Below are 26,150 nucleotides of genomic sequence, written 5' to 3' on the forward strand. Positions count from 1 at the left end.
ATTCCCTGATGGACAAGGGTGGTTCACTGTGCCTGTACTGTTTGTGTAAACAACACAGTTGTGCTGAAGCCCTGCCTGTCCTGGAATTCTGGTGTGTGCTAGCCAGAGGGTGCCTAGAGGACCAGACCCAAGTAAAAACCCTGGACACCGAGTCTCCGATGAGCCTGAATGGAAATGTCGCACAGAGCTTGCTGCGTTTTTATTGCTGAGGACAGCGTGTGCTCTGTGTGACCCTCGTGGGAGGGACAGAGCACACAGACGCTGGCATATGGGTTCCTCCATGTTCCGCCTACATCTTCTCCCTTCCGATCTGCCAGTCGGACTGTGCATCCTCACTACGGCTGCAGTGCGTCCTGCACACGAGGAAGAACAGCCTGATGCCAAGTCCCGTGAGTCCTTCCAGGTAATCTCCAAACGCTGGGGTTGCCCTGAGGACTCCCAACACACAATTCCATTAGCTCCTTCCAAGCTTTATCTTTCTACACCTGGAGGCTAACACAGAACTTGGCACAAGTGTAAACCCTCAATGAAAACTTGATGAATAAATAAGCTTGTAAGTTAAAGAACAAATAAATATATTTTAGAAAGGTGGTAAAATTAAAGACAATTTAGAAGCCAAGACACTGTAAGAAGGAAAAGCAGACGTCAGAATGAGACTCACCTTTGGATGACTGTATCCTTAGCAGAATGTTGGTTATCACTGCCTTTTTCTCCCTGACAGTTGAGGTTAGATATTCATGGTCCAGGAGTTCAAGAAAGAGACGAAGTTCAACTATTAACTCTTCCATTGCTGACAACAAAAGAGAGGAAGAGTATTATTAGACCCAGTGATTTGCAAATGTCAAAGTATGAATGCTGAGTCTTACTCGAAGCATTTCATGTTTAGCTTGATCATTGGATATAGTATTCTGACCTAAAAAACAAGTTTGCTGAAAGCAGGTCCACTAAAAGATTCAGGCGTCTTCTTCTTAACAAATGCACTACTCCTTTGCTTCTGCTTTAAGGCAGCAAAATTCAACTGGGAGAAGCTCCAAAGCCAGGCTGCCAACAGATGGTGTGACAACCCAAAGGCCTGACGTCATCATTTGGTGTCAATTCCACGATATTAAATTTCAATGTCAAGAAGGAGATGGGAGTTTAAAATGCCAAAGAGTTTTCTAATAACCAGTAGGGCATGGTTTCAGAAACTCAACACCCAGCTCTCTGCTTTTGCAAAGCTGGCTCCAGGCCAGGACAACTGTGAGCATGTTTACGCAGTTAGCACAAAGGAGGCCAGATGCCGAGGCTGGTGTAAATACAAGCTCAGGTGCTGACTTCCCACCGTGCCTTTTCCTTCTAGAATGATGGTAGACTTGACTTTTCCTCTGATATCCACAAGACTGGAATACTGGCTTAGGTCAGCAGTTTGTAGATGATGATCTTAGCCTCTGGGGATGTGAACTCCTCCTTTCAGGGAGCCCATAAGGCCCGAGGCCCAAACTATTTTCAGAATGCTAAGACATTATTCACCTTTTTCTGCATTAATGGTGTAAATGCCAGGGTAAAACTGCCAGCATCTTAGCACAAATCAAGGAAGTGACACCAAACTATCCTAGCGGTCATGATATCCTTCACCATATACTCACAGTTTTTCCTTTTTTTTTTTTTTAAAAAAAAAAAAAACTACTTGGGCTGGGCGCGGTGGCTCATGTCTGTAATCCCAGCACTTTGGGAGACCCAGGCAGGTGGATCACCTAAGGTCAGAAGTTCGAGACCAGCCTGGCCAACATGGCCATCTCTACTAAAAATACAAAAAGTAGCCGGGCGTGGTGGCATGTGCCTGTAATCCCAGCTACTGAGGAGGCTGGGGCACAAGAATCGCTTGAACCTGGGAGGCGGAGGTTTCAGTGAGCCAAGATCTTGCACCACTGCACTCCAGCCTGGGCGACAGTGGGAGACTCTGTCTCCAAAAAAAAAAAAAAAAAAAGGCCACTTTCACTTAGGAGTGTCTTTGAGAAAGCAGTAAAAAATAATGGCTTTTCTTAAATCTAACCTTTGAAGACACACCTTTTTTTTTTTTTTTTTTTTTGAGACGGAGTCTCGCTGTCGCCCAGGCTGGAGTGCAGTGGCACGATCTGGGCTCACTGCAAGCTCCGCCTCCTGGGTTCATGCCATTCTCCTGCCTCAGCCTCCTGAGTAGCTGGGACTACAGGCGCCCGCCACCACGCCCAGCTAATTTTTTGTATTTTTAGTACAGATGGGGTTTCACCGTGTTAGCCAGGATGGTCTCGATCTCCTGACCTCGTGATCCACCCATCTGGGCCTCCCAAAGCACTGGGATTACAGACGTGAGCCACCACACCCGACCAACACACACCTTTTTAACATATCATTGAATGACATGGGAAGCACACATAAAGCCCTCCTGCACACGAAATACCACAGTCGTCTAGAGAAAAATCACTCTTGTGAGTGTTTGAGTTCCAAGCCACCCGAAGCCACTTGTTGCACACAGCACTATCTTTACTGGAGAGAGTGAATGACAGGCAAACTGCAACGACTTAGACTTGAGTACCTGGCAGACATGTTCTCAAGAATGAACACATGAGCTCATCACTTCAAGGTAAACAACTGATACCATTTGTGGCCAAGAATAAAAGTTGAGCTTCCAAGTGAAAAAATAATTTTTGAAACTTTGTATCCACCCCATAAGAGCTTACTGCCTCCTAATACTGGAGGCTTTTCTAATGAGATCAGCAGTGACATGAACAAATGTGATTTATATTGCCGAATGTCATATGTTGACATTTATTTGGAAGATCTGCACAACTCAGTGAACCATGATGTTACAAAGTCATGTAGGGGTAAAAGATCCACCTAAAGAGCAAAATAAACTAAACTATTCTAATGTAACAGAGGATGGCACAGCTTCAGATGCCACATCACAACTAACAGTTAGGAAACTGCCACTTATCAAGTTTTGGTGTAGTATCAAAGAAGAATGTCTACAATTTCCTGAAAAGGCTACTGAAAAACTTCCCAACTACCTATCTGTAGGAGGTCAGATTGCCTTTTTCTTTTTTTTTTTTTTTTTTGAGACAGAGTCTTCCTTTGTCACCCAGGCTGGAGTGCAGTGGTGCAATCTCGGCTCACTGCAAGTTCTGCCTCCTGGGCTCATGCCATTCTCCTGCCTCAGCCTCCTGAGCAGCTGGGACTACAGGCACCTACCACCATGCCCAACTAATTTTTTTTTTTCTTTTTTTTTTTTTTTAGTAGAAACACGGTTTCACCATGTTAGCCGGGATGGTCTCGATCTCCTGACGTCATGATCTGCCCACCTCGGCCTCCCAAAGTGCTGGGATTACAGGCGTGAGCCACCGCGCCCAGCCCAGATTTTCTTCACATACTTCCACCATAATATCTCATACAGTCTGAGTGAAGAAGTAAATATGAGAATCAGCTATCTTCTAGGCCAGATACTAAAGATACTTGCAAAAGTCTAAAACAATGCTACTCTTCTAATTATCATGCTTTGGTAAATGAAGTTACTTTTCATAAATATATATTATTTATGTTAACATAATAGGTTTAGTGATATTTTAACGAATAAATATCTTAAAATTTGCCAATTTTAATTCTAATATGGTAAGTACCTACAGATATAATCATATAAATAAAGCTCTTTAAGGTCTTCAAAATATATTTTGAGACCAAAAAGTTTCAGATCTGAGATCTGCTGATGTAGGCAATTACTTTAAGATCTTCATTCATTTATTCGTCACTTACCTATTGTCAGTCATATAGGTCATGCAGCTCAACTGACAAAAGCATAATGAAAATGATTCATGCAAAAAGCCTAAGCAAAAAAGTTTGAGAGCCGCTCGTCTGTGGGATTCTTCCAAATCTACTATTCTGTAAGTCTACAACATCCTTCGGGATTAAAGAGGCTGCCATGTACCATCAAAGCTCTCATCATTTTAGGTAAGCGGGAGAGAAATGGTAAATGAGCTTAAGTAGGTGGATGTGGCACCAGCAGTTCACTCTTCCCAGCTGGGCGATTTTCCCTTCTATGAAATGAAGAAGTTGGACTAAGTATACCTTTCAATTAAGGTCTTTTTCATTAACCAATTTCTTGATTCTAAGCAATCTCATCTATACTTTAAAAATGGACCAGGCATGTTGGCTCACGTCTGTAATCCCAGCACTTTGAGAGGCTGAGGCAGAAGGATCACTTGAGCCCAGGAGTTCGAGGCTGCAGTGAGCCATGACTGAGTCAATGCACTCCAGCCTGGGTAATAGAGTGAGACCCTGACTCTCAAAAAAAAAAAAAAAAATGGAGGTGGGGGGCGGGACGGGGGGCTGATAGCATTATTCAGAATGTCAAAAGGTAGAAAATGAATGACAAATGAATGGATAAATGAAATGTGGTATATACATACAATGAAATATAATTCATCCATTAAAAAGAAAAAAATTCAGATAAATGCTGCAACATGAACAAACCTTGAAAACATGTTAAAATAGACAAAAAGAGGCAAATATTACGAGTCTACTTATATAAAGTACTTAGAGTAGTCAAATTCATAGAGGCAGAAAGTAGAACAGTGGTTACTAGGGGCTAGTGGTGGGGAGAATGTAGGGTTATTATTTAATGGGGTTCAGAGTTAACAGTTTGGGATGATGAAAATGTTCTGGAAATGGATGGTGAATATACCTAATGACACTAAATTTTATACTCAAAAAGGGTTAAAAAGGTAAAATGTATGCTATGCATATTTAATTTTAAAAAGGAAAGAGATTTTGCTTGGGTTCCACCTAACAGCATGGAACTATCTGAAGAGAACCTAAGGATGCATCGATCCTAACTTGCCACCTAAAACCTGAGCTCCCTCTACAGTGCGACCATGAGGCCTCTGTGCAAAACCCTCCAGAGCCTGGGAGTTTGTCGTGGCCCTGGCCAAGGTATCTGCCCGTCCTCTCCTCTGAGAACAGCAGCCTCAACCACAAGGGGGACTTTCAGCAGCCACTGCTATACTGCAAGGTCCTGCACACTGCCTCCCACTACTAGGTTACGGTTAATTGGACAGCCGGATTCCAAGACAGTCAATCAGATCTTCCATTCCTCTATCTTTTGCCTGAAGACTAAGAAACAGGATTCGGTTGGGATGGTCTCTTGAACTGAAAATATAGAAATGCAGCAACCAGGGCAAGTGCAAGTACACGGGTGCAAAGGACAGAAGCCAGCACTGGAGGACGAACACACAGAGGTGACACCCTCAGAAGCTGGCACACTCAGAGGCAGGCAGCCCCGCAAGAGAGGAAGTGTCTCAGACGCCGACCATGCTCCGAGGCTTTCCGGGCCTGTTGTTAGCTACTCGGAAAACTGGGCTGCACTTGAATTCCAAGAAATATTTGTATCATTCTAATAAATTTTCATTTCATTGTATTGTTGTTAAGCTAATCTGTGTGGTTTTCTGTTCACCTGAAACTGTAACCAAAAGATTCTCAAAACACAGCTCTCCAGCGCCTCAGAAAGCGAAATACTCCCATAGCAGACAGTTGTAATTGTTAGAAAAGCTCCTCCTTTTTGGGATCTTCACAGACTAAATAAACCATATTTTCTACTTGACAGTCTTTCCAAATACTTAATACTCATCCCCTTTCTTCCAGCCTTCCAGCCTTCTCTAATTAAACACCCCAGTTGGCTCCCCCTCACTGAAGTCTTCCCTAATTACCAAAATCCATTCCTCCTGTAGCAGCTGTACTGATGACTGGATACTTAGTGACCTTAAGGTTTACTTGGGTTTTTGTGGGGTTTTTCCCCTCAAGGTAGCTAGTCAACTGGTTAAAGGCAGGTGTCATCCTATGTTTATCTCCAAACACCTGACGGCAGCCTAGCAGTACATTCTGCACAGACAGCATGCAAAGGTTTTCAAATGAGTGACTTCCAGAGGAAGAGAATGACCATTTTCTCACAACGGGTCCTGTGAAAGGCACTGTGCTGGCATCTACATAAAATAGCTCATTTGATTCTCACAAGAATGCAGCGAAGACGCACTGCGCCCCATCTACAGCAGAGGAATAAGAAATCCTGTGTCAGCTTTTAGTCTGCTTTTCTTTAAGCAAATCCTCACATAGTGATTACAAGTGCCATGCACTGTTCTAAGCCTGTTACATATATGAACTCATGTGCTCTTCACAACATTGCTAGGAGGCACGTACTGTTATTATCCCCGTGTTGTAGGTGAGGAAATAGACACAGAAAGACTGCCTACGGTCACCAAGCCTCTCCAGTTGATAATCTGCTCACAGTCATATAGCTAGAACATAAATAACACAGTAAGAATCTGAACTCAAACCTGAGTCCAAAAGCCCTGCTTTGAACATTTCATAATAATAATTCCACAGATTGTTTTCAGAGATAACCCTAGTCTGATGAGATGTTATACCCATTTTGTATTTAAAAAGAGCAATAGTGTGACCAAATAAAATCTAGTCCTCGAAAAAAATTAGGAAAATGAACAAGAAATGTCAACATAGACTACAGAGTAACCTTAGAGGTAGCACAATTCTTCGTTGAGCTGTCTGGCTCCCCCATATCGCCAGTTCCCAGGACGCAGGTGCAGCTCCTGGTGCATCTCTGTATCTCTGCTGGTGCCTGACTACGTTCAACATAAACCAAGTGCTCAGAACACACACATGGAAGCAGTGAGCACAAACACACATGGCTGGTGGGCATGGCGTACCAAAATCTCACTCCGGCGCCAAAGAAAGAAGGGAAGAAGTTCTTGCAACCAATTCTCCATTTTAAACTTTTAATACAAACATGTCTTTCCCCTTAAGATCTAAGGGTAGTAACCAACACACACTCTGGAGATTTTCCTATAAATAAAGGTCTGGTGAAATATGTGTGCCTGAGCAGGGGGTGGCATCGTACTACTCTGGTCTGTGGACACGCAGCAGGTGTAGGACACCCACGTCTCCTCTCCACCCTCCAGAGCTATTGCTGTTTCTTACCAGCTGTGCAGCAGCTGGAAGATCCAGGAGTCCAGGCATTCGGATCCAGTTTCCACTGATGTATTCCGAGAGTGGCCTTCCCCTTATGCCACCTCAGACTTATCTTCACCATCCACCATCCACCATCCACCTTTCCACTGCCGGACACAGGCTCTATCCTTCTATCAGGAGGAGGAGCTGCTTCTCCAAGGTCAAGAACAACAGGTGCCCTTGTTTTCCTCCAGGGCCTCCAGCCAAATCTCCCTTTACAATACAGGCTCTCCTATTTTCCCCTAGAAAGTACCGTGGCCTCTGAAGCTCCTTACCGATGTTTAATAGAAAACTCCAGCTACCGTTAAGTACTGACCATGTACCAGGCAATAGGCTAAGTGCTTTACAGACATCTTAACTAATCTTCATAATAATCTTTCAAGATAGACACAGTTTTCACCATTTTTACAAGTGGAGAAATTGGTACTAAGAAAGGTTACGTTTTTGCCTAAGGTCACACAGTTAAAAATAAGAGCCAGAATGGGAATCAGAACCAGCTGTCACTACGTTTTATACCGTAACACTGACTCTCTAAATTTTGCTCCCGGTGGAAGAAGCTCCTAATGCCTCTTAGGTTACATCCCTCATAGGTTACGTTCAAATAACCTATCTCCCACCACACAGGACAGGCTAGCTACACAAGTTATATCCCTCAAGGTCATTACTCAAATTGTGTTTGACATGTTTATTTTACTAATAGTTCTTACACTAAAAAATGAAATCTTTGAATTGGAAGAACAGCTGTAGATAGTTCACCCAACTTCCTCAATGTACTGAGGAGAAACTGAGGCTCAGGGAACTGGAAAGACTGAAGCAAGGGCCCAGCCCACTCACCTCTCCCGTCTGCACAGCCCAAAGACTGGCCAGAGGGTTCTGCACACAGGACAATAACCAGTCACATTCCAATATCCAAAATAACTGTCTGCATTTTATCTCATCTGAGCCTCACAATCTAATCATCATTGAGATATTACAGACGGTAGGAATCAAATGAAGAGAGGTGATGTGGCTGCCCCAAGGCAGCAAGCTAACAAGAGCCATCTACACTTGAACCACCTCCTCTGTTCGACACCCCAGCCCCGACACCTGCTGCCCTGTTCTGGACAGAATGGCGAGGTCACCAAACACAGACTGGCATCAAGGACACAGGAATAAAATCACTGAATTCCAGAAAAAAAAATCTTCCCCAAACACCCACACCAAACAAAAGATCTGACCACGGAATTTAGCATTCCCAAAGTGACGGCAAAATTACCTGGAGGCGTTTCTGCATATATTTTATACATTAGAAAAGCAAAACTCCCTTCTTCCTAGCAAAAGGCCTCTTTGGACTAATTAATTATCTCTGCTTGCTTGCTTTTTTTTTTTTTTTTTTTTTGTGAGACAGGGTCTCTCTCTGTTGCCCAGGCTGGAGTGCAGTGATGCGATCACATATCACACCTCACACTCCCAAACAGCTGGGACTGCAGGCACGCACCACGACGCCCAAGTAATTTTTTAAATTTTTTGAAGAGACAGGGTCTCACTATTTGCCAGACTGGTCTTGAACTCCTGGGCTAAATTGATCGGCCTGCCTCGGCCTCCCAAAGTGCTGGGATTCCAGACATGCGCCCCGCCGCCCAGCCTTTCTGCTTTCTCTCACTCAAGTGGTATATCCCACAGCTCTAAATAAGCAAGGGAAATAAGAATTAGAACTAGACATCCCAGGAGACAAAGAATTCAACAAAGCAAACACACTTCCTGCTTAACCAATCCCTTCACTACTTACAGAAAATCTCTCTGGCTCAGGCTGGGCAGTGAGTTCATTTATTTCAACAAAATCAAAGAAATGACTTATGGTTTGTGGGAACCAAAACTACTTTAAAGGAATTTTCTTTATTTACCTTCATGACTCAATCGTGGATTCGAAAGCTAGGAGGGACCCTGGAGCCCAAATGCCTTTTTTTTTTTTTGAGACGGAGTCTCACTCTGTCACCCAGGCTGGAGTACAGTGGCATAATCTTGGCTCACTGCAATCTCTGCCTTCTGGGTTCAAGCAATTCTCCTGCCTCAGCCTCCTGAGTAGCTGGTATTATAGGCACCCACCACCACGCCCGGCTAATTTTTGTATTTTTAGTAGAGATGGGGTTTCACCATGTTGGTCAGGCTGGTCTGGAACCCCTGACCTGATGATCCACCCACCTAGGCCTCCCAAAGTGCTGGGATTACAGGCGTGAGCCACCGCACCCGGCCCAAATGCCTTTATTTCACAAGTGCAGTAACTGAGGCCCAGAGAAGAAAGGCGGCCTGAAGTCACAAAGCATTGGTAAAGGGGTGAGAGCCGGGAACGGGGTGACCAGACCGCCAGTCAAAGCGTTCCTTGCTGTGCACGGAACTGTCTTCCTCACACAGGAACTCCAAGACTGAGGAGGCTAAAGCACTGTCTGTCTCCGCTCTCCTACAAACCCGAGAAAGAAATGTCTACTGTTACTGGCTCTGAGAAAACACTATGAACTACCCATCACTTCCTGCTGCATCTGAGAAACACGGGGAAAGTTGCCACGGGCGACAGGCTCTGCAGAGGCTGCCACATCCATATTCCCCACAGGCTTCACACTTTACTGATGTGCAAAACACCTATTGCTATTTGCATCCTGAATTACACTCAAGGGCCTTGCTACAACCAACACAGTTGCTGGTGGCCTTTTGATTTCCTTTCTATTTTTATCTGTGATCCTTCCCATATGGTTCTTCCCTTCAAATTTCTAACCCGCTACAGAAACTCCCAGGACCTAGACCCAGGCAACTCCCCATTATCTAATCTAAATTGGGGGGTGGGAACAGTATGTGCATTTTCCCAATTTTCCTGCTCCCTCTGTACGTCCCCGCTCCCCTGTCTAGTCTACACCACTCATCCCCCAGCACTCCAACCTGCCGGCCCTCATGGGGTGACCCTCTGATAGCACCCGCCACTTGAGTCAAGGCTACCTCTCCTGCCAGGCACCCCCGCATGGCATCACCTCCCTGACCTCTCCTCACCCCTCTGAATACTGCCAATGCCAATGAGCACAGCTCACATCCCACCTCTTGGTGAAGCCGTCCCTGATCATTCTATCCCCGCCAATGCCACTCATTTGGCCCTCATCCTCCACTGCTCCTTAGAAACCCGGACTCTGGGCCAGGTGCGGTGGCTCGCACCTGTAATCCCAACACTTTGGGAGGCCGAGGTGGGCAGATCACCTGAGGTCAGGAGTTCGAGATTAGCCTGGCTAAGATGGCAAAACTCCATCTCTACTAAAAATACAAAAATTAGCCGGGCATGGTGGCACACGCCTGTAGTCCCAGCTACTCAGGAGACCAAGGCAGGAGAATCACTTGAATCCGGGTGGTGGAATGCAGTGTGCCAAGATCACGCCACTGCACTTCAGCCTGGGCGACAGAGTGAGACTCCATCTCAAAAAAAAAAAGAAGAAGTAAAAGAAACCTGGACTCTGTCACCACATAAACCTGGATCCACATCCCAGCTGATTCTTCCTAGTTGTGTGACCTTGGGTAAGTAGCCCCCCCAAATTATCTCATCCTTAAAGCGAGATGGATATTATATATCTCAGCATCATCATGAGGATTAAATGAGCTAACACGCATGCACAGCCAAGCATTTCATCAGTGGTAACTACAACCGTCATTATTAGCACATATTCATCTTATTGGAACTTCACTTTAAGACACGGGATCCATGAATGCAGTCAATGAACACGACCCCATACCTCCTGTCCTCTAAAACTATGAAGTCCTAAAGTAAGTACCACACCCTCCACAAGAAAAGTCATGACAGACTCCTCTGTGCAACTCTATGCAGATAAGCTTGAAACTAGGTTAAATAGATAATTACTTTCATAAGAAATTTCCTAAGAAAAAAATAATTTACCAGAATTACCCTCACAAAATAACAAAAAACAAAAAAACACCAGACCCAGGTAGTTTTACAGGGGAATTCTACCAAACCTTAAACACCAAGGCTACTGCATAAATTGTTCCAGAGGATAAAATACACAGAACATAACCAAATTCTTTTTTTTTTTTGAAGCAAATATAAATGTGATATCTAAACCGAATAGATAGCACAAAAAAGAAAACCAAAGACCACTTTTCCTTACATCAGTGCAAATATCCTAAATAAAATTTTAGCAAACAGAAGCCTACACATTACTACCATGCCCTTACCAAATGAGATTCACTCTAGAAATGCAGGCTGGGTGCGGTGGCTCACACCTGTCATCTCAGCACTTTGGAAGGCCGAGGCAGGCAGAGCACGAGGTCAGGAGATCAAGACCATCCTGGCCAACATGGCGAAACCCTGTCTCTACTAAAAATACAAAAATTAGCAGGGCGTGGTGGCACGTGCTTGTAATCCCAGCTACTCGGGAGGCTGAGGCAGGAGAATCGCTTGAACCTGGGAGGCGGAGGCTGCAGTGAGCCGAGATAGAGCCACTGCACTCCAGCCTGGTGACAGAGCAAGACTCCATCTCAAAAAGAAATGCAAAGGTGATTCAATATTAGAAAATCTACTAATAGGCCAGGCGCAGTGACTCACACCTGTAATCCCAGCACTCTGGGAGGCCTAGTCAGGCAGATTGCTTGAGCCAGCGAGTTTGAGACCAGCCCAACAACATGGTAAAACCCCATCTCTATAAAAAATACAAAAATTAGCCAGATGTGATGGCACACACCTGTAGTCTCAGCTACTTAGGAGGCTGAGGCAGGAGGATCACCTGAGCTCAGGGAGGTTGAGGTTACGGTGAGCCATAAGCGCATCACTGCACTCCAGCCTGGGCAACAGAGTGAGACCCTATCTCAAAAAAAAAAAAAAAAAAAAAAAAAAAGAGGAGGAGGAAAGACAGAAAGAAAATCTACTGATATATTCACCATATTATTATCTAATGAGAAGATAATGCAATTGTTCCATAGATCATGAAAAAGCCTTCAACAAAATTTAATAATCATTCCTGATATTTTTAAGTCAATACACTTGGAATTGATAGGCACTTAACTTGATAAAATACATGTACTAAGATTAAAACACCCACACCCAAAAAAACAGCATCTTATTTAATGAGGAAACACTTCAAGAATTCCCAGTAGGGTCAGAAACAAGTCAAAGAGGCCCATTTCCCCCACTACTTTTTAACACTGTAGAAGTGTTAGTCAAAGCAATAAGAAAAGAGAAAACAATCAGAAACTTTAAAAAAATTATTTCTATTGGCAGCTGATGTGAAAGTAAACCTGGTAAAGCAGGAGACGTGAAAACTGTAGCTTTCTGCATGCTTATTTTATATCAAACAATAAATAGCTAGAAGATATCATGGAATATCAGCACCCATTTATAAAACAATAAAAAAGTAAACTACTTTAAATAATTTAGCAAGAAATGCGCAAAACTTACACAGGGAAAACTTAAAACTTGACTGAAAGATGAAGAAGTAAATGTGAACAAATGGAAAGGTGTCCCCTTGCCTTTGGACAGGACAACTTCACATCAAAAAGATGTCAATTCTCCCCAAGTTAACAAATACATTTCCAGCAATAGCAATAATACACTGACATCATTTGGATGTCCCCTCCAAATCTCATGTTGAGATGCAATCCCCAGTGTTGGGGATGGGGCCTGGCTGGTGGGAGGTGTTGGGTCACGGGGGTGGATCCCTCATGGCTTGGTGCTGTCCTTGCAATAGTGAGTGAGTCCCACTCAGGAAAAGTGGTTGTTTAAGTGTGGCTCAACTCCCCCACTCCCTCTCTTGCTCCTGCTCTGTCATGTGAGACACCTGCTCCCCCCTTCACCTTCCACCATGACTGGAAGCTTCCTGAGGCCTTCCCAAAAGCCGAGCAAATGTCGGCACCATGCTTGTAAAGCCTGCAGAACTATGAGCCAATTAAATCTCTTTTCTTTAGAAATTACCCAAGTTCAGGTATTTCTTTATAGCAATGCAAGATAGGCCTAACCCGTATATCAGCAAATTTTGTTTTGTTTTGTTTCTGGAACTAAACAAATTGATTCTAAATTTCATATGGAAAAAATAAGAAGGCAGAGATGTCTAAGAACAATGAAGAGAGAATAGCCAGCCCTGCCAACTATTTAAAAATAATAAAGGCTCATCATTAAAACCATTTGATACTAACATATTTAAATTCCCAGTCGGATCCATAGAACAGAATAAAAAGTCCAGTAATAGACCCAAATACACACAGAAATATAAGAAAAATTGTCGCCTTAATAACTGGGGTTGGGACAACTGGTAACTATTTGGGAAAAAGAAAAGATGAAACTCAATACTTACCTTACATACACCAGAAAAACTCTAAAGATATTTGAAAACCCAAACAGAAAAAAATGAAACAACTCAAGTTCTAGAAGAAACAGATGAATTCTTTTATAACCTGGGTGTGGAAAAAGATTTTCTAATTCTGACTCAAAATCAGATGTAAAAAGAAAAGACTGATCAATGTGCCTACAAAAAGTATGAGCTCCTGGAGAATGACAAACATGGATTATGGACTCCTATCCCCTGCCCTGCCTAGCAGTGAACTCATACACACGGTGCATTCCCTAAACTTCTTGGCCCACCACACCTCTGTGCTTTATGCTGACTCTCTGCAGAGGAGAGGCTGGGTCAATGGTTACACCTTTCTTTGACAAAGGCAGGACGCTGGAGAACTGTTTCACAAAAGCTCATCTCATCGCTCTCTAGATTTCAGGCTCCAATTAAGAAACAGTTCCCAAACCATGACCAACCTGCTTTTCAGAAAAATCACCCTGGTTTGCTACACTCTTTTCAGTGACTTCTCCGGATCCTGTATAAAAATCTTAATTAACCTGGACTCTGCTTATTTTCTAGATTGTCTCTTTCCACTCTGCTTATGTGTCACACTTCAGCCCTTCTCAATCCCTCAGTTTCCCACAAATATCACGCCTGCTTCTGCCCCAGGCCTCTGCACGTGCCACTGCACGTGCCACTGCTCTCTGCCCGGTATGCTTAACTCTGTGTGTCCCTGCGTCGTCCCACACACACATCACTACCACACCTTCCTTCACCTGGCTGTCTCACTGAGGTGCTACACTTCAAGACTCAGCTGCGTCACCCCCGCCTCAGGCCGACCATCACCGCCTCTCTCCCGCTATGCTGTAATAACAGGCTAATTTGTCTGTCTCCTCCACTAGCCAGTAGACAGTTGGAAGACAGGGACCACTGTGTGACTTCTCTCTTTGCCCAGAATGTCAAGCACGATGCCTGATGTGGAAACAAGAACATGACACTCAGTATATGTTTGGTGAATTAATTCACTTTTATGTTTCCAGTTCTCCATAATAGACAACATTCCTGAGATCTGCTTTAAAGAGAAAATTGCAGAGAAAGATGCCATGGCTTGTCCTCTCATACTTAGTAACCATGTCTTTTGTGATAGTCTCAGAACATACAAAAATTCGTGGTGAAAGACTAATTCTGATGAGTTCCTTTTCTCGAGCAAGTTGATCACCACCTGTTCAGGGCCCTCTCTGTGTGAGAATACTCGGTGTTCCAAAGGGAATCAGAACTCGAGTGGCACTGAAGCAAAGGAGCTGTGTTCGAGCATGGTCCTTGCATATTTTCCCTTATAGGGTTACAGCTCAGACTCTCCATGCAGACTCTTCCAATTATTTCCACAGGCCTCCGCAGATCATCCAAATGCGCTGCTTAAAGGTAGATCTAAGAAATCTCAGAAAAAGCAGCATAGCTTTAGGCACTGTCTGGTTGGAAAGCTTCCCTCAGCTGGACTGCATCTAAAATTCTTTTTGATGACCAGTATTTGAACGACTGGATGATTTTGAATGCAAGTCATTAAACTTCTTTGATTCCCAGTTCCGTAATGTATAATGTGGGGATAATAACAGTTATGTGCCTACCAAGGCTGCAATGAACGTCTAAGGACTGCTGTAAATAAAAACCTCTGGCTTTGGGGACACTCAATTTACAGTAGTTTAATTTGCACCTGAAAAGGGAAAGCAAATCAAATCTATTTATAGCTCTCCAGTGTCTGAACAGAACCTATGACAATCGCTGTGCAGTTTCAACTCTGAAAGTGGGATCTTTAAAAGATTTCTCAATATCCCAAAGGAAAGCCTGTGTTTATAAAAGGGATCTGTGCATGTGTGTATATTCTAGGTCCTGGGAATGTTCCTTTCTGAATTCTAAGGAGCCAGCAAGGAGTCTTCAAAGGAACTGGTGTAAACTCCACAGAACACTTTACTTCGGGAAATTAGCCTGACCCTTAAAAGTCAGATTAATTAATGGATGGACATACAAGCCCTGATGGAAAATAGTCAGATTAATTAATGGATGGACATACAAGCCCTGATGGAAAATATCCTTCTATTGTTCTGTAGAAGGCAAAAAACAGGACCTAGACCTGGGTATGTTTTTTGCTTATAATAATAATATACAGAACGTGATAATGGGTTACAGAAGCCAGACCTCCTGATGCCTAGGCTGGGAGAAGGTTATTGACATAAACCAGGCTGGTTGCTAACAAAAGCTTTAAATACGATATCGAAAGCACAGTGTTTCCCTTCCATTTTCAGAAGGTCAATTTAGTTCAGTAACAAGTTATTAAACACTATGTTCACAACACTGAACTCAGAATTTAAAGACAAGTGAGATGTTACCCCTGACATCCAAGGGCTCACAACCTAGAACAGCAGACACATACCTGGACTCACAGAACCCTTATTCTAGGAAAGGAAGAATCACAAAAGGTTTCTAGAAAAAATGGCATTGATGGATCTCCACTTTTGTAAAGATCCTTCCAGAGGCAGCTTTAAAGATGAACTGGTGGAGTGGGAGACTGGAGTAGGAAGGGGCACACCAGTCAAGAGAGGGCAAAGAATGATAGGAACAGGAGAATGGAAAGAGGAAATGCAAATTTAAACTCTATTTATTGTCACATATTTTGAACATTCACTAAAAACAAGAACAATTAAGTCACTGCAAAATATTTGGGTATCTAAGTGTGGGGTACCCAATAATAAGCAAAGCAAACATGATCCCAAGTTAGAGACAAGCAGTATGCAAATAAATATAAACACACAGAAATAACGATGGGTGTTACAGGAAAATGCATCTAACCAACAATTTTATGTCAAATTTTCAAAATCTCTGATTTTCTACTCTGACAAATCAAGCTAAAATAAATCAAAGTTGGAACAAAGCCACCAATATAATGTTAAAAAGTATTCAAATGTAAAACCAATTGAGCCAAAAATAGCATAATGATGTAACCATTTGGAATGAGCATTTATGAGGCTTTAAATCATTTTTATATTACTATTTTAAGGATCAGCGCTGCCAGCACTGCAAACTTAAACTCAGAATATTCACGTACGCATATACTCTTACTGGGCAACACATGGTTTCAGTATTTTCTTAGACACAAAGGAGGAATTTGTCTTTCTTCTGGCTCAGTACTATTATGCTATTATAGTTTTTTAAATTGTCATACTATTTGTTTTTATTTCATAAAGAACAATTTTTTTTTTTTGAGATGGAGTCTCGCTCCATTGCCCAGGCTAGAGTGCAGTGGCACAATCTCAGCTCACCATAACCTCTGTCTCACAGGTTCAAGCGATACTCCTGCCTCAGCCTCCCAAGTAGCTGGGATTACAGGCACGCGCCACCACGCCCGGCTAAGTTTCGTATTTTTGGTAGTGACATGGTTTCACCATGTTGGCCAGGATGGTCTTTCATTCCTGGCCTCAAGTGATCTGCGCACCTCGGCCTCCCAAAGTGCTGGGATTACAGGCGTGAGCCACCATGCCCAGCCCCATAAAGAACAATTATTAATTTCAGGAATGCTTTGTTTCGACACAAAAACTTGGATTTTCAAAAATGAAATTGTGACATTTTAGAAAAACAAGTTATTTAATATACAGAAAGGACATTATGATTCACCTAAATGCACCAAAACACAAAGTGTCTTAACTGCTCTTCCTTCCCCAGCAACTCTCCTCACCCCTTCTGTTATAAATACACTTCCACCTGCTCTGAATATGTGGCTAGGAGGCTACCTGCCAATAAATTCTGAACTCCTCCTCTTACAAGGATCAGTAACGAGAGAGGGGACATGGGTACACAGGTACAGACATTAATATGACCATAAGGAAATATTATGAATAGCTTTATGCCCACCAATTCAAAAACATAGATGAAATGGGCAAATTCCTTAAAAGATGCAAACTTTCAGAAACGGAAAAGAAGAAACAGACTATCTGAACAGCTCTATATTAAAGAAAACTCCAGCCCCAGGCAGCTTCACTAGTGAATTCTAGCAAATATTTCAGGAGAGGTAATACAATTTTCTACAAACTCTTGCAGAAAATTAAAGGGAAGGGCCAGCAAATAACTCAGAAAAAAGACATTACAAGGAACCAAAAACAGACTAACACACCTCACAAACACAGACAGAAAAATTGTTAACAGTTTTTTTTTTTTTTTTGAAACAGAGTCTCACTCTGTTGCTCAGGCTGGAGTGCAGTGGCATGATCTCGGCTCACTGCAACCTCCGCCTCCCAAGTTCAAGAGACTCTCCAGACTCAGCCTCCCAAGTAGCTGGGATTACAGGTGCCCACCACCACCCCCGTCTAATGTTTGCATTTTTTAGTAGAGACGGGGTTTCACCATGTTGGCCAGACTGGTCTCGAACTCCTGACCTCAGGTGATCTGCCCGCCTCAGCCTCCCAACATGCTGGGATTACAGGCATGAGCCATTGTGCCTGCCATTAACAAAATTTTTAGCAAATTAAATTAAATAATATCCAAAAAGGATAACACATTAAGACCAAATGGAGTTTACCCTTGGAATTCAAGGTTGGTTTAACACTGGAAAATCATTAAGTATAATTCACCATATTAGCAGATACCAAAATGAGGAATACAGGGGGGTTGTTTTCTAGTAAATCTAATAAAAGGCATCTGTCTGTAATCCCAGCACTTTGGCAGGCCAAGGGGGACGGATCACGAGGTCAGGAGATCAAGATCATCCTGGCTAACATGGTGAAACCCCATCTCTACTAAAATTACAAAAAATTAGCCAGGCGTGATGGCACGTGCCTGTAGCCCCAGCTACTCGGGAGAGGAGGCTGAGGCAGGAGAATCATTTGAACCCAGGAGGCAGAGGTTGCAGTGAGCCAAGATCGCACCACTGCACTCCAGCCTGGGCAACTCCATCTCAAAAAAAAAAAAAGGCATACATATAAAAACTAAAGTTTTTCATATTCCTTATCTCACTTTATGATTAAAACTCATCAAACTACATTCTTTAAACATGTGAAGTTTATTGTACATCAACTGTGCCTCAATGAAGCATTGTTTTTTTTTTTTAAAAAAGAACAATTGAAAAATGAAAGAAAAGGAAAAAAGCAACCTAGTACCACTTCCAATAGTATTAAAATATGTTAAATATATTAGGATAAATTTAACAAAGTATGTAAAACATCTATAAACTGACAACTATGAGATGCTGTTAAGAAAACACCAGTCTATGTCTGGTGGGAGGACCATAAATAAAAAGAGAGATACTATATTTAGAAGAATCCCTACTGCTAAAATAATAACTCTCCCCCAAATCCATCTATAGATGCAACACAATCTCAATCAAGATCCCAGGAGCAATTTTTGTTTAAAAAAAAAAAAAAAGAAGCCAATTCTAAAATACACAAAAATGAAAAGAACAAAGAACTAGAACACAAATTGGCCAAACGAGGTGGAGAAAAAAAGAACAATGTTGGAACACTTCTATTACCTAGCTTCAAGGCTTACAATAAAGCTACAATTATCAATACAGTGTGGTATTGGTGTTAGGATAGATTGGTGAACAAAGTCCAGAAATTCACCCACACATAAACGGTCAACTGACTTTTGACAAAGATGCCAAGATAATGCAATGGGGAAAAAAAACAGTCCTTGGAACAAATGCTGCTGAACAACTGGATGTCAGTATGGGGAAAACTAAACTCTACTCCTTACGTCGTACCAAATACAAGAATTACCTTAAATAGATCAGACCTAAACATAAAAGATAAAACTATAAGACGTCTCAATGAAAACATAGGAAAAAAAGATTTATGACTCTGGAGATAGGCTGAGATTTCTTACAGCAGAAGTACTAATATATAAGAAAAAAATAAATTGAACTTTTTAAAATAAATCTTTAAGAAAATCAGAAGAAAATATCTGCAATACACATTTCATGACACAGCACTTGTAACAACACACTGAATACCAAAAACACATGAAGACAAACAACCTAATAAAAAATGGGCAAAGTGGTTACAGACATTTCAGGAATGGCCAATAAGCACATAAAAATATGCTAATATCATGAGTCATCAGGTTAATGCAAATTAAAATCACAATGAGATGCCCTGATACATCCACCAGAATGATTAAAATTCAAATGACTCATCATATCAAGCCTTAGCAAAACTGGAGAGCAACTAGAATCCTCCCGCTTTCCTGGTAGGAAGGCAGAGTTTGGCAGTGTTTTGTAAATTTAAATGTACACGTACCATGAGATCCAGTAATGCCACTCCTGGCTATTTACCTAAGAGACATTACTGCATGTGTCCACATAAAAACAATGGCAGCTTTCTTCATAACAGCCCAAAACTGAGCACAGCCTAAGCAGCCACTAATAAGCATGTGGATAAACAGATTGCAATATGTTCACACAATGGAATCCTTTTCAGCAAGAAAAATAAATTACCAAAAAAAAAAAAAATAAACTACCCACACACATAATTCAGATTAATCTCAAAAAAAGCCACGCGAAAGAAGCTAACACAAGCCCAAAAGGCATGCTATCTGACTCTGTTTGGGTGAAATTCTAGAACTGGCAATGGAATCTGCAGGGCCAGGAAGCAGATGAGCGGTTGCCCGGGTCTGTGTCCTGGGAGAGGACTGACAGCAGGGGCTGTGAGTGAATTCAGGGTGGAGAATGTTCTCCGTCTTCACGGACTAGGATTCTGTGGGCTGAAGAAGCACATCCGAGGCAGAGAACCAAAGACCAGAGAGAAAACCTAACTGGTCAAGGTCACGTAAAATTCAACAGGAAACACTACATATTCTAACTGATAATACTAGATCTAGGTAAATAGAACTTTAAGAGATTTTGCTACACAACAGCATTAAACTTAGGTAATAATAGCATCAGACTGGCTGAGCATATTAGAGCTAATTCTGTTTTTCATAAGGAAGACAGCAGAATTCCTAATCACAGGCTCTAATGAATTGTATTCTCCTCATTATCATAAAGCTGTGTTACATCTTGATATTCATGAGTGAGTCTTCTAATCCAAAGGAGGGAATAAAAAACAAAGGGGAAAGAAAAGGAAGGTTGAACTTATAAATACGGTCTCATTAAAAAAAAAAAAAAAAAAAAAGGCCGGGCGTGGTGGCTTACACCTATAATCCCAGCACTTTGGGATGCCAAGGCAGGTGGATCACCTGAGGTCAGGAGTTCACAAGACCAGCCTGGCCAACATGGTGAAACCCCGTCTCTACTAAAAATACAAAATAAATTAGCTGGGTGTGGTGGTAGGCACTTGTAATCCCAGCTACTCAGGATGCTGAGGCAGGAGAATGGCTTGAACCCGGGAAGCGGAGGTTGCAGTAAGCCAGGATGGTGCCATTGCACTCCAGCCTGGGCAGCAAGAACAAAATTCTGACTCAAAAAAAGAAAAAGAAGAAAAAAGCAGACTATGTTCACTTTATGGGTGAAGTAAATGAAGTTTAGAGAGGTGAAGAGCCCACAGGCTAGGAAGGTCAGGAGCAAATTTCTCCTAAATCACTGCAGGGATGGGCAAATTTCAGTAGGGGACAAAAGAGGCTCCGGCACCATTTCTAAGTACAGAAGCATCACTTAAGAACTACACAGGCCTCTCGACATGGAATGAAAGATGACCTGGCCAGCTGCCAACTGCCCCATCAGAACATCTAAGGCTCTGCAGATGTCCAGAGTGACAGATGGGCTCCTGACCACAGGGACAGCAGGCTCTGCAGAGGAGCAGTGGGAGGTTCCAGACTGAGAGAGCAGTTCACAGACCTCTGCATTCCCCAAGGAGACACTGGGGGAGGGGCAGCCCACAGAAACGGGGAGGTGGGAATCATTGGACGTGCATGCTGCCAGCTGTGAGATGCCACATGTCCAGCAATTAAGAGAACAGACATTCCCCATTCACCTCCATCTTTTTGCACTTGAACTTGATTATATGCATCTCTCAGCCATGATTTAAATAAAAAGCCGACCCTGATTAACACGGGATCTGGTGGGTAGAGTGGAGACAGCAGCTTCCAGGGTGCCGAGAACACGAACCCCCAAGACTCAGCCTTTCCCATCGAACAAACCACCATCATTGGTAACACCCCAAACTATTCCATGACGCATTTGAGACTGCACCCTGACCTCAGCCAGCTGGGATGAAATTGCAGCCCATGAGTCAAATGTGGGATGTGGTGGGGGGGCAGCGGGGTGGGGGATCCTATAGGAAAAAGGCGGATGAAAATACCCTCCTTGAGATGGCAGAGGGCAGACGGAGAAAAAGACCATCAAGAGAACATCAAAACACACAACCAGAAAAAGATAAACCGGAGCATTTCAACCATAAGAACTTTAACTCTTACCTCTCAGTGTATCTCATAACATATATGAGAAAATGAAGAAGACACAAAGACTGAAATCAAGGGATTTTTACCAGCCCCGGTGCCAGGGGGGGCAGAAACCACCCCGTTTCTCCTGGTCTCTTCTAACTGGTCTATGGCTTTTTACACTATTCCAAATCAGTGGCTAGCAACATCCCCTTTCCATCAGGAAAATCATGTTGAATCATGACTCTTGTAAGATGTCTAAAAAGACATAAAACTGCCTTCACGCTCTAAAGTTACATTACACTTTTAACGTAAAAAAGCTAAGGATTGGCTGGGTGCGGTGGCTCACGCCTGTAATCCCAGCACTTTGGGAGGCCGAGGCGGGCGGATCACGACATTAGGAGATCCAGACCATCCTGGCTAACATGATGAAACCCTGTCTCTACTAAAAAATACAAAAACTTAGCCAGGCGTGGTGGCGGGCGCCTGTAGTCCCAGCTACTTGGGAGGCTGAGGCAGAAGAATGGCGTGAACCTGGGAGGCGGAGCTTGCAGTGAGCCGAGATCGAGCCACTGCACTTCAGCCTGGGTGTCAGAGTGGGACTCTGTCTCAAAAAAAAAAAAAAAAAAAAAAAGGTTAAGGGTTAAAGGATTTTCAAAAAGTACTTTCTGTCCTCCAGCTTGGAACACCCTAAACCTGTGCTTCTCAACCTTTCCTGGGGACACAACTCACCACCCGGGGGTCTTGTTAAAGGCAGATTCTGACTCACTCTTCTGGGATGGGCCTGATATCTGCATTCTAACATGCTCCCAGGTGGTGTCAACGCTGCTGGCCATGGGTCGCACTTTGAGAAGCCAGGCCCTAAGCCACACTGACTTTGGTACACCAGGGCAAGGGTGTTTCCAGTGTAGAAGGGAACCAGCAATAATGCTCCTTAAGGAAATAATGCAAACGCTGCCGCCTCCCTCGCCTCTACCCACAGCCTCAGCGAGCCCTGGAGGCTTCAACAGAGGCTGAGTTCAAATCAACAGCAAAGACCTCAAGAAGGGAGACAGCACAGTAAGAACAATGCCCCCAAACGCTGCACTTGGCCTCTGGCTGACGCTCACACTGTCAAGTTCAAAAATATCTGAAATGACTTGGGAACAGTGGGGGTTAAATCTGTGCACAGGTTCACCCATGTCCTCAACCATCCACAGCAGGGGAGACTGCAGCCCACACCTGGCCCAAAGCCTATTTTTGTCAATAATGTTTTATTGGAACACAGACACGTCCATTCGTTTATGTATCACCTACAGCCGTGTTCACACTCCAACAGCAGGGATGAGTGTCGCAACAAGAGTCTAAAGCCTACAATATGTACTCTCTGCTCTGTTACAGAAAAAGCTTGCTTACCTCTGTTCTGGGTCTTTAGGGGACAAAACTCGAAAAAGGAAAACCTGAAGACAAAGGATATGACGCTAACACAGAAGAAGCATTTAGCACAGAGGAGCGTGAATTCTGAGGCAGAAGAGACGTACGTGTCAAGACAAGCCCGGTGACGGCGGCAACCCCGGGACTCTGTTAGCTATGAGAGGCCAGCCCGCTTTGTGAAGGGTGACCATGCTCCTTTCAGAATGCAGAATCAGGGAGACAGAGGGGGCCTGGTCCATCTCTGTCTGCCCCACCAACCACCACAACTGTGTCGGCTCCTTCTATACACCCACTTCACCACCCTTCTCTTCACCAGCCCTTCGCATCATGTGACCCACCGATGAAGAGGTAGGTCTGAAATGAGGCTCTTGCGTTATCTGGCTGCCGTCATCTCTGGAAAGATGGGGGCCCTAGGTTCTGCTGCCAAAGAGGAAAAGCCTCGAGGGCTCCTGACGGGAGGCCTAGGATTGAAGCTCCAACCACGAGGGGAAGGAAGGGCCGTGGGCTGATCTCCAGGGAGGGGGATGCTGGAAGGCCAGCTGTCTCTCTGCCCCTGGCTCCCCAGGCAGATGGCTCCGCCGCTATGCATGTGGGTACAGGCAGAGGGGCAGGTGGCACCAGGCTCTGGGTAACATATGTCAGTGTGCTAATGGAAGCAAATTAAGAACATCGTTGGTCTCACACACCCGCTTCGCAGGGCTGGGGCTGCCACAGGGAATGGATGAAATCCAGACTCCAGGAGGAGGTGATGATAGAGCGATCTGGACACAGCGAATGAACACAGACTTCGGTGGTGGAGGGTTGAGGCTGGAACTCTGCTCCAGCACTTGCCAGGCATGGCCTTGAGTACAGTGCTGTGCTACCTCACCTCTAAAAACGAGGATCATCAGAGGCTTGTCGGTCAGTTCTTTAAATGTCATTATGTGAAGAATTTAAATTTAGCACAGTCCTTAGCTCGTAAGAAGTCTCCAATAAATTACTACGGTCATTATCAGTATAATTATTATCTGTTAAAAAAATTTTTTTAAAAAGCTCTTAAAGGATAATCTCCACTTTAAAGAGCGGTTATGAGGATTAACCAAAGATAATCTGTAACTTTGTCTACTCCCCAGCATAACACATAGTAAGTGCTCAAAATCTGTAGCTATTCCCCACCCCAAAGAAACCAAATCTGGCCTCCCTTACATGTTTCATGCAATGCCAATCAACTTTCCAAACAAGTCACTTGAGTTTTTTAAAATAATAATGTCTCCAGAGTAGATACTATCATTTTACAGGTGAGAAAACTAACTCTCAGGACTCAAGGACAGAAACCTAATGAATGACAGAGCAAGCTCTGCTCAGTGAACAATAGCTGCCACCCAAAAATATCAGCGGTTTTAGGAATTAGCAGCTCAGTGATCTTTGCTTCAAAAAAGCAAAAAGACCACATTCACACTTTACCACTTCTACATGAAAGTGTGTGTTCTTCAGAAAATTTTTTTTTTTTTTTTTTTTTTTTTTTAAGACGGGAGTTTCACTCTTATGCCCAGGCTGGAGTGCAGTGGCGCGATCTTGGCTCACCACAACCTCTGTGCCTCCCAGGTTGAAGCGATTCTCCTGCCTCAGCCTCCTGAGCAGCTGGTATTACAGGCATGTGCCACCACACCCGGCTAATTTTTGTACTTTTAGTAGAGACTGGGTTTCTCCATGTTGGTCAGGCTGGTCTCAAACTCCCGACTTCAGGTGATCCGCCCACCTCGGCCTCCCAAACTGGGATTACAGCCACCATGCCTGGCTCAGAAAGTATTTTTTATAGAACTAATCCAAAGGGTCCAATTTCTATGGAGCAAATTTTCTTTGTAATGCCTAAAACACAGTATAACCCACCATTAAAAGAGGTTTTTTACATACAGCTTTGGTTTTCCAGCTAAGGAATGTCAATCTGCTCCCCAGAATGAGGACTTAGAAGTTACAAGACAAACTAAATAATACTGAACACCGACCGAGATGACGAACCTCCTAAAATAAAGCAAGCACCTCCAACGAGGGGTCTGATCACCCTCGACTTCCTTCCTCCCACCTCTGCCTACTCCCTCCCCAACCCCATGGTCTGTAAAACAGCTCTTCTCAAGTCACTTGATGACATCCCTGTTGCCAAGTCCAACTATCAAGGCTCAGTCCTCACTCCCCCCACACCCAGGGCTCAGTCCTCACTCCCCACACACCCAGGGCTCAGTCCTCATTCCCCCCACACCCAGGGCTCAGTCCTCATTCCCCCCACACCCAGGGCTCAGTCCTCATTCCCCCCACACCCAGGGCTCAGTCCTCACTCCCCCCACACCCAGGGCTCAGTCCTCACTTCCCCCACACCCAATGCTCAGTCCTCATTCCCCACCCCAGCCCCCAACCGCCCGGCAGCACATGATGCCTGGCAGCATGTGACACGGTGTGACACGGAGCATCTATGGCCCATTCCTCTGGAAACAGTTCCTTTGGTTTTGTCACCTACGTGGCTGGTCTCTGCTGGCTCCCCTTCTCTTCCCAACCTCTGAAGATGTTTGGTCTAGAGACTCTTTTCTTCTCCTAATTCTATCCACTCCCAAGGTGATTTCCTCCAATCCCATGATGTTTATCTTCAGTTTGGCCCTCTACCCTCAACTCCAAACCATTTCCAACTGCCTTCTTTGGGGAGGCTGAGCTCAATCTCATCTTACAGAGGGTCAAAGAGGTGATGAAAAATAATGAAAACACACCTCCAAGGAAGCTGTTGATGATGAATTTTGAAAAACAGGACATCAGAGTAAATTCAATTATGCAAACTGAGGACCTGCTGTTTACGAACAAATGGTAGGAAAACATGTAAGAACTGTAGGCTCAATTCCATATAAATGAGCTGAACACACAACTACAGCTACAGCCTCTTGCTAGCCCTGTGTGCATTCAGATGCTTCTTCTCCTTGATCACAGAATCCGCTAATCCTATCTTGGGAACTACTCATCTTCTTTGGAGTCTCTTGCATTCTGCTTTTTCTCCCCAGCGCTTGTTTTGTTTGTTTGTTTGTTTTTGTGGTTTTTTTG

The 26,150-nt window shown here is 43.7% G+C and overlaps 1 protein-coding gene across 5 annotated transcripts in view; it reads right to left on the minus strand.

Annotated features, from left to right (window-relative positions):
* Nucleotides 1-26,150, minus strand: part of AFAP1 (actin filament associated protein 1) — a 181,354-nt gene that overhangs the window by 112,066 nt on the left and 43,138 nt on the right. For 4 of the 5 annotated variants that reach the window (XM_009447331.4, XM_009447333.5, XM_016951278.4 and 1 more), the window contains exon 2: nt 662-790. In XM_009447331.4, the coding sequence (XP_009445606.3) occupies nt 662-788 (127 nt within the window). In that variant the 5' untranslated portion in view covers nt 789-790. Of the gene's footprint in view, nt 1-661; nt 791-913; nt 1,000-26,150 lie in introns of those variants that run through there. The other variant, XM_009447332.5, reaches the window with a different exon arrangement.

This window comes from Pan troglodytes, chromosome 3, assembly GCF_028858775.2.
Source record: "Pan troglodytes isolate AG18354 chromosome 3, NHGRI_mPanTro3-v2.0_pri, whole genome shotgun sequence".
Taxonomy (NCBI): Eukaryota; Metazoa; Chordata; class Mammalia; order Primates; family Hominidae; genus Pan; species Pan troglodytes.